Genomic DNA, 10007 nt, shown 5'->3' with positions numbered 1-10007 from the left:
AAAAAAAAAAAAAAAAAAAAAAAAAAAAAAAAAAAAAATTAAAAATTTGAAGAAAGCAAAGAGTTTTAAAAATAGGTCTTAAAAAGAAAAAAACACCAGGAACCTTGCAGATAATCAAAATGCCTCTATTTTTCTTTATCCAAAAAATTTCACACTTTTTCTTTGATTCTTTTACCTGAGTTTGGAGAACACTAATATACTGATCTTTCTCCTCTAAAGATGCATCAAACTCCTCTTGGAGATGTTTCTTTGCCTGCTGGTCCATCTGGAGCTCCTAAAACATAAAATGTTTTACAAGTACTTTTCAGTATAAGACAAAAAATATTTAAAAAGTTTTCAAAGTTTAAAACCCTGTTGAATACAGGTTTCCATTTCCCTTAAGGTATCAGCAACAATAATTAGAGAATAATCAGCATTTAAAACATTAACATTATTTAAAACATTCGCATCAAAAAATAATTTCATTCCATAAAGAATATGAAGATCCAAGAAGAAAAAAGTATACCTTCTGGAGCTGTAACGATGGCTCAATTGATAATAATGCGGAGAAAATAAGTAACCACTTAAGACAGGCCGGGTGTGGTGGCTCACAACTGTAATCCCAGTACTTTGGGAGCCCATGATCGGGGGGCGGGGGGTGGGTGGGATCACTTGAGGTCTGGAGTTTGAGACCAGCCTGGCCAACATGGTGAAACCTCATCTCTAATAAACATACAAAAATGAGCCGGGCATTGTGGCAGGCATCTGTAGCCCAAACTAGTTGGGAAGCTGAGGCAGGAGAATTGTTTGAAACCTGGACGCAGAGGTTGCAATGAGTTGAGAGCATGCCACTGTACTCCAGCCTGGGTGACAAAGTGAGGCTTGGGCTCAAAAAAAAAAATTACTCAAGATAAAAGTAAAACTTTACTTTGAGACTCTTACTACTTGTGTTATGTTATATTCATTTGATCTAAAACGAAAATATTATATACCACACAGATAGCTAGTAGAGTCTTTCTCTTCTCAATATATGAGTGTCTGATAGTCAAAACCAAACGCTTTCTCATCTGTAAAATGAAATTTCTAGCTCCTGAAATTGGTTAAAATGCTGCTTTCTTTGGGTCATTAATGAATCTTCCTAACCAAATCCACTGATTTCTATCTCTCTGCAATACCAGCCACCAATAATTACCCCCTCATTCTAGGTATAGTCACATGCCATGTAACAATGTTCTGGAAAATGACGGACCATATAGATGACGGTGGTTTCATAAGATTATAATAACGTATTTTTACTGTACTTTATCTATGTTTAGATAGACTTGAATATACAACTACTTACTACTGTCTTACAAATGGCGACAGAATTGAGTGCAGTAACATGCTGTATAGGCTTACAGCCTAGGAACAATAAACTATACAATACTGCTAGGTATGTAGTAGGTTGTATCAACTAGGTTTTTCTAAGAACACTCTATGATATTCATTCAATGACAAAATCACCTATGGAAGCTTTTCTCAGCTATAGCTGCTGACCATGGCTTTAAGGCTCCTGGTTACATTCCTGTCAATTACAGTTTCCTCTTTGCCCTTCATTCATTCCTTCTAGCCCTCTGGGTTCAATCTCGTGTCTTCTGTATTTCTCCCTTAGCATGCTAGAGATTAGCACATGGAAGTATTAGATAGCCCTTTATTGTTGTGGGATTCATACACTTCACTAGTTCCCTAAACTCAAAATATTCAAAGTCACGTTTTACTTATCTTTGTTAATCCCTGCATATAATCAATTTTTTATTACTTTTTCTAGAATGTTTAGATCCTATCTTTTACCACAACTATAACCACAGCCCAGGTCTCTAAAACTTTAAATCACGGATGTCCAATCTTTCAGCTTCCCTACGCCACACTGGAAGAAAAAGAATTGTCTTGGGCCACATATAAAATACACTAACAATAACTGATAAGCTTTAAAAAAAAAAAATCAGACAAAAAAATCTCATAATGTTTTTAGAAAGTTTACAAATTTGTGCTAGGCCACATTCAAAGCCATCCTGGGCTGCATGCAAGCCATGGGCTGTAGGTTGGGCAAGCCTGTGATAGTCAGTTTCCTTCAACAGCCTTCTAGACAGACTTCTCACCTCAAGTCCTCCTCTGATTTAATCCATCCCTCACACATTTGCCAAAATAATTTTCCTCTAACAATATTTTAAAAGACTTATAAGCAACTCCCTCTTTTTATAATGTTTCAAACTTATTTCTCAAAACACTGAGAATTGCCCGAGCAAAACATTGAGGCACCATCTGGAACCTTGTAAGTGTCCTCTATTCTGCCCAACACCCACAAATTCCCCGACATCTCTGAGCACATTTTTTACTTTTCCTCTCATAAATGTCTCTTGACTTGACATTCCCACAGCAGTAGTCTCCAAATGATGGTCATGTCCTGAATACAGTTTTCAGAGATCCATAGTGAAATAAGAAACAAAAGCCAATGTGGAGAGATTTTCTTAGATCTAAATTTCTTTCACTTAAGTTAACTGTTACTTTATCTTGGGAATATGTCCTTCCTAATTGTTTTGGTACTAAAACAACCTCTTTAATGAAATAATGGCAATAAGAGAATTTGGCTGCTTATTCCTGATGTCTTGACTCAGAAATACAACACTTAGTAGCCCTATGACAATTCTCTTCTCCTCTACTTCTGGAAGGAAGTGGAAGGTAATTTTTCAGTCCATAAAATCTAACAATCTGGAAAGCACTTTTTGGATTTCGCAAAGTCCAATTCTTTTGCTTAGAACTGTTGCACATCTACTTAACAGCAAGGTGCTTCCTCTACTTTCTTTAAAATTCTTTTTTTTTTTTTTCAAAGATGAGATTTCACCATGATGGCCAGGCTGGTCTTGAACTCCTGACCTCAGGTGATCCACCCACCTCAGCCTCCCAAAGTGCTAGGATTACAGGCGTGAGCCAACGCGCTCAGCTAAAATTCATTTCTTCCAAATAATTTCCTACGACCTACAACCTTCCATGCTCAACTGTTACATAGCAATCCTAACCGCCCACCAAAACAAAAAACAAACAAACAAAAAAACCTCAATTTACACTACAGTTTTCAGATTTTGCATGTTTTCATTTTCTCATCTAGATAAGAATGCCTTGGATACAAGGGCAGCATCTTTTAATCATTTCCCCTTCTCCCTCTCCCTGATACCTATACACTATTTTGACAGTGTTTTAGCCCAGTGAGGCTTTTGTCAAACTTCCAAGACAATAAATTTGTGTTGGTGGTAATTTCTTGCAGCGGCAATAGAAAACTAACACAGGTGGGTGGATTAAAAACAAGAAATTCATCAATCTGTGACTCTGATAAGTATTAATATTTCCTAATAGAGGAAGGTAAAATTACTGCATAAAATTTTGGATTTAGACAAGAAAGTTAAAATACATCCTTTAGTTCCCTATTCCCTTACCTTGTCTTTGCCCCCAACATTTCACCAGCTCCCAAAAAATTTAGGTAGAGTTGCAAATCTAATTGGCAGCATCCAGAGTATTCACATAGCTCAACCTTCTTTGAAAGGACAACATACATGCATTTTACTACAGACAAGCATGACAAGGCATGCTTTTCAGCCAAGTCTGTCTCACATTTTTCCAAGTCCCTCAACACCTACAACTGAGTAGATGAGTAAGGCTGGGGCCTGCTAGCCAAGCTAGTTCTTTTTCTTTCCCCATTTGATATTGCCAGGGAATGCTGGTTCTATAATTTAAATTAGAGAATGGAGAGGAGGCCTATCTTTACTAATAGCCGGCAATCACATGGGTGTTTACTCATTTATGAATAAAGGAGATGTGGTTCCCATTCAGCTGTATTTTCTTGAGGACAGCTCCCACAGACAAGGGCTCCTAGCAGAAAACAGCTGAGCAGTAGGAAGGAAAAAAAGCAACAAACACAATATTCCTGTGTTTCCAGATATAATAACATTATAAAGAGGTATTCCTGTCTCCAGGATTTACCAGGTTTTAGGCCTCAAAACCTGGTGCCTAACCTCTACTGTACACTCTCTGAATTTTAAACATGCCTGCTCTCCGTTACTATGTATATCTAACCATCAACTGTATAAAATATGGGCATTTAATTTCTTACCAGAAATACAAGATACCTATCATTAACACTTTTCATTTATTCCCAAAATACAAGACAAGTAAAAATGAAATATTAAGCAAAAAGATATTAGCTTAACAGAAAAATCTTTTGGGTAGAAATGCCGTATTGTTCATCCCTCTAGCAAAAGCAAAGGTGCTTTTAACTGCTAAAATCACCTTCTTTCTATTAATGTAAAGCAGGAGAAACAAAAGAGTGCATATGAAACTACCCTGGCACATACAACAGTCATGATAAATACGAGATTTAATAACTGTTTTCAAAGTACTCATCACCGAAACTTACCTCTCTTAATTCTGCAATTCTCCGAAGTGATTTATCCTGACTCTGACTTAATATACCCTTTAGTTGAAAGGGGGAAAAAAAAAAAGCTGGTTAAACAGCTAACTGTATGACATAATAAATGCAAAGCAAGTCAAAAATAATTACTTTTAAAATATTACAACTGTTTATCCAAAAATAACTTGAAGACAGAGGACAATACTAAAATGTTAAAGATGTGACCATATTAAAAAATCTCTTCAAAGTTAGATCATGATGTTATAGAACTATTCTGCATCCTGGCAGTGGCAGTGGTTCAAAATCTATACATTTGTTAAAATGCACAGACATGTAAACCAATCAAAAAGTCAATTTTACTGTCTGTTAACCTAAAAATTTTTCCAAATTCCAATTGCAATTTATTTCATTGTAACCTATACCGTGTAGAACACAGCAATTACCAGTCTGTTCTAAAGGTTTTTGTGGCTTAGAAACAAAATAACTGTCTATATTAAAAAAAAAAAAAAAAAAATCCAGAAAAATTCACAAGAACGTTAGATGGCTAAATTAGTAACCATATATTTAAAAAACAAAATCAAGAAGCTAAAAGAGTAATATTGAGAGATGAAATTATTCACCCTTTCCTAGGGTGGGGTAAGGAAGGTGCTTTTCTCTAGCAAAGGAAATTAAACTTGGAAAGTTATGGCCTATGGAAACAAAGTAACCATATATTCCTCTACAACATAAATACAGGGTAAAGGAATAGGGTAATCTGGAGCTTCACTGGTTTCTGTGGACTAACAATCAAAACAAAGGGATACAGACAGGCAAATGGTTTACTTATGACCAAGGGAGTATGACTGAATTGTATTGTGGGGACGTGTAAGTGAATAAAACAAAAATAAAAATTACTGTCCCCCAAAAAGCCATGAACACAGGTTTTCTTTGTTCAGTTTCAAACACAAAATTTTTCATGCAGGAAGATGCCATGCTGAGAATGATGAAAAACTGTAGTGCAGTACATGCTCTCCAGCCTAACTTCAGGCAGAAAGATCCCAGCTCTCCCCGCATCTCTTACAAGCTGTACAACAATGAACAAGCCATTCTCCCTCAGTTTCTTCACAGGAAAGGGGCTAGAACTAAATATACCAAAACGTCTGGCACACAAACAGCTCAATAAATGTTATCTAATACAAGCAGCATAGGTAAGAGTGTTGGCAGTACCTACGATTTTAATTTCATTGGATCTATTGAAAAGATATTTGCCTGTTTTAAAAGGTTTCTAGGCTGGGCACAGTGGTTCATGCCTGTAATCCCAAAACTTTGGGAGGCCGAGGTAGGCGGATCACGAGCTCAGGAGTTCAAGATCAGACTGGCCAACATGGCTGAAACCCCGTCTCTACTAAAAAATACAAAAGTTAGCTGGGCATGTTGGCACATGCCTGTAATCCCAGCTACCTGGGAGGCTGAGGTGGGAGAATTGCTTGAACCAGGACCTGGGAGGCAGAGGTTGCAGTGAGCAGAGATCGCACTATTGAACTCCAGCCTGGGCTACAGAGCAAGATTCCATCTCAAAAAAAAAAAAAAAAAGTTTCTAGGCATGCACACATGGGCATATATACACTGTAGAAAAGAGAGCAAAGCAATGGCTTTTATCTTTTAACACTATTGAAATTTGGAACTATGAAACTACAATTCTCTACTGCCACTTAGTGTCACAATTATGTATGTATAACTAAAAATAAAAATCCATAGACAATTCACAAAAGAAACACAAACAAGATACTCAAAGAACTTAAGAATAAGTTAATCTTTTGAGAATGAATTGATGAAATATTAATAGCACAGTGGGTTAAGTGAGAATTATGTCCCACTTCAATGGGCCTCATGTTTCAGAAAACATTAGTCCAAGTGCACTGGTGCACATCTGTAATTCCAGCACTTTGGGAGGCAGAGGTGGGCGGATCACTTGAAGTCAGAGTTCAAGAACAATCTAGCCAACATGGTGAAATCCCGTCTCTACTAAAAATACAAAAATTAGCCAGGCATGGTGATGGACACCTGTAATCCTAGCTACTTGGGAGGCTGAGGCAGGAGAATCACTTGAGCCTGCCAGGCGGAGGTTGCAGTAGGCTGAGATTACGCCACTGCACTCCAGCCTGGGTGACAGAGCAAGACTACATGTCAAAGAAAAAAGAAAGAAAACATTATCAAATAAACTAAAAACTCTATTTGCAATCACCATATTTCCTATGTACTATGGGCAATTAGAACATTGAATTAACAATAAATAACTAGTGTTACCACTTTGAACTGCTTACGTTCTAGACCAAAGCAGGAAATTTAACGTTGTACTTAATGGAGTTAACATTTATGGCACAGTAATTATTCGAAACTAATGTACATGAGGAAATTACTGACTTTACAAAATCACTTTTTGATTATGTATCTAATTAGCTTCTTTAATTAGAACAAAAAATGCTAAGATGTTTGAAATAATTTTTACTTTAAAAATAAGACTTTTATTTTAAAACACAGCAAACTGAGGGCACCATATGAACTGGAATGGAAAATTCTCCTTAGCTCTGATGTATGAATTATCACCTGGAAACCTGGTGGGAAATTTCCATAGATAATTCATAGAAACACAAGCAAATGGGATGACACAGTGGGGCCAAGGTGAGTCACCTAGAATGTAATAGCTTCTTATCCCTACATACTTAATCAAAAGCTTCACAAGCAGCAGCCTCAGGAAATAGTTACTATAGGAGAGAGGATGATTGCATTTGGACCCTGATATAGTGGTAAGAAACAGATGTCTTCAGGTATTTATAATGTAGAAGGAAAAACGTAGATTAGATATGTCTTTACTACTAAAACAAGGAAGCAACCTGTAGACTTAGACACTAGAAAACATGCTTGGGAGAGGAATGCTGTAAATCCAAACTTCTTAAACGCTGCAGAGATCTGTAACTCAAGGAAGTTCATCCTTAGCAGAGGTAAAATCTCTAGGATCTCATGCACTTTCTCTTCATCAAAACCTCCAATAACAGTAAAACAAGCGTAATACTTTGTTCATATGCAGAATTATTTAAAAGGAAGGCTTAAAAATATTTTTATTTTTAAATTAGAAAGTATCTAACTATGTAAGATATTTTCTAATTTAAAAATTATGACTCAATAATACAGAATCACTTACTTGTAGTTTTTTCTTCTCTCTCTGAAGCATCTGATAAGCTGTAACAAGCTAAAATATAGTCATCAACATTAGTTATTCCTAAATAAATGCAATTAATTATTCTAAACTCCACTAAAAAATCTCTTTATAAAAGTAAAAAATAAATAAGAGTCCTTTATAGGATAACCCAATTAGATGCATAACAGTCAAAACTAACATGCGAAATACATTTTTAAAAAATAAAATGTAAGCGTGACAATAAGACATTAAATCTCCATATGACTTCACCTTACAGATACACCTCTAAATTTTAGTACCTAATTCACAGGTGGGGATTCAAGCCAACTTCCCTAAGGTCAGGATGCTACTGAAGTACTGACAAACTAAATAGTCACAGACTAAATCAGTAACATCATCACCTGCAAGTTTGTTTGAAACAGAAATTCTTGGGCCCCACCCCAAACTAAGTGAATGAGACTTGGGTGAAGGGTGTGGAGAGACAGGAAACTATGTCTCAATGAGCTCACCAGGTGATTTTTCTGCTTTGGGCTATAATGGACCACGTAATTGATTTCTAAAAGCTCCTTCTGGTTATAGGATCTGTGACTACAGCTCTGCAAAAATCTGAACAAAGAAACTCATAATCAACAAGAAGAAAACTGGTAATTCAAGTCATTTAACCATTTAAAATAGGATATTTAAACATTCTAGCACACCCTGATGAAATTATGGATTAACAAATCTTTTTAGCCCATAAGTTACATAATATTACTCATCTGGCTGGGTGCAGTAGCTCATGCCTGCAATCCCAAAATTTTGGGAGACCAAGGTGGAAGGATCACTTGAGCCCAGGCGTTGGAGACCAGCCTGAACAATTCAGTGAGACCTCATCTCTATTATAATTAAAAAAAAAAAAAAAAAAAAAAGTATTCATCTGAAGGCTAAGCACATGGCTCCAATGAATTCTTTGGACCCTACTCTGGAAGTGCTAAAGAGACAGGCTTCAGGTTTAAGAGGAAGCATCCCCTATTCAAGTTTTGCCATTTACCTTGGAAGGCTGCTGTGTGTCCCAAATGCCACTAGTGATATCCTGATTCAAAAGACAGGCAGCAATAAGGCGAGGCATGCTGGCTTACACCTGTAATCCCAGCACTTTGGGAGGCCAAGACGAGAGGACTGTTTGAGTCCAAGAGTTCTAGACCAGCCTGGGCAAAATGCCAAAACCCCACCTCTACCAAAAATACAAAAAACTAGCCAGGCACGGTAGTGCTTGCCTGTTAGTCCCAGCTACTCAGGAGACTGAGGTGGGAGACTCACCTAAGCCTGGGAAATCGAGGCTACAAGGTGAGCTGTGATCACACCACTGCACTCCAACCTGGGTGAAGGAGTCTCAAAAGAAAAAAAAGCAGCAATGAAAGGTGCATCTAGCAACAAAGAATATAAAAAATAAAATTTTGCCTAAGACCAGGACTCTCCAATTATTATTATTATTATTATTATTACTATTATTATTATTATTATTATTTTGAGAGGGAGTTTCACTCTTGTTGCCCAGGCTGGAATGCAATGGCACAATCTCAGCTTACCGCCTCCCAGATTCAAGTGATTCTCCTGCCTCAGCCTCCTGAGTAGCTGGGAATACAAGCGCCCACCACCATGCCTGGCTAATTTTGTATTTTTAGTAGAAATGGGGTTTCACCATGTTGGTCACACTGGTCTCCAACTCCCCACCTCAGGTGATCCACCCACCTCAGCCTCCCAAAGTGCTGGGATCACAGGTGTCAGCTACTGCACCTGGCCCCAGAAAGAAAAATGATGTTCACAGTCAGGTGCAGTGGCTCATGCCTATAATCTCAGCACTTTGGGAGGCTAAGGCAGGCGGATCACGAGGTCAGGAGTTCAAGACCAGCCTGGCCAACATGGTGAAACCCCATCTCTACTAAAAAGACAAAAATTAGCTGGGTGTGGTAGTGTGTACAGGGAGTCCCAGCTATTTGAGGGGGATGAGGCTGGAGGATCGCTTAATACTGGGAAGTTGAAGCTGCAATGAGCCGTGTTCAAGCCACTGCACTCTAGCCTGGGCAACAAGGTGAGACCCTGTCTCAAAAACAACAACAACAAGTAAAGATAAAATACACAGTATCTAGCATACTTAAATATTACGTATACTACAACCCCAGCTTCCCAAGTTAAAAGCCATGGTTAAGTTAGTGAATTAACAGACAAAAAGATTCACAACCATTATTAACTTTGGTAGAAATTTAAAAATAGGCTGGGCGCAGTGGCTCACGCCTGTAATCCCAGCAATTTGGGAGGCCGAGGTGTGTGGACCACGAGGTCAAGAGATCGAGACCATCCTGGTCAACATGGTGAAACCCCGTCTCTACTAAAAATACAAAAAATTAGCTGGGCATGGTGGCGCGTGCC

General features: G+C 37.8%; 1 protein-coding gene across 5 annotated transcripts in view; it reads right to left on the bottom strand.

The window, feature by feature from the left end:
* The window catches only part of GOLGA4 (golgin A4), a 113204-nt gene that overhangs the window by 69008 nt on the left and 34189 nt on the right, over positions 1-10007 (bottom strand). For all 5 annotated transcript variants that reach the window (XM_032270177.1, XM_032270157.1, XM_032270162.1 and 2 more), the window contains 3 exons: positions 7602-7649; positions 4427-4483; positions 176-274 (listed from right to left, as the gene is read on the bottom strand). In XM_032270177.1, the coding sequence (XP_032126068.1) occupies positions 176-274; positions 4427-4483; positions 7602-7649 (204 nt within the window). The remainder of the gene's footprint in view (positions 1-175; positions 275-4426; positions 4484-7601; positions 7650-10007) is intronic.

Source organism: Sapajus apella, unplaced genomic scaffold (assembly GCF_009761245.1).
Source record: "Sapajus apella isolate SASKATOON/1434 unplaced genomic scaffold, GSC_monkey_1.0 scaffold4, whole genome shotgun sequence".
Lineage (NCBI taxonomy): Eukaryota > Metazoa > Chordata > Mammalia > Primates > Cebidae > Sapajus > Sapajus apella.
This window is presented reverse-complemented; position numbering and strand designations above follow the sequence as displayed.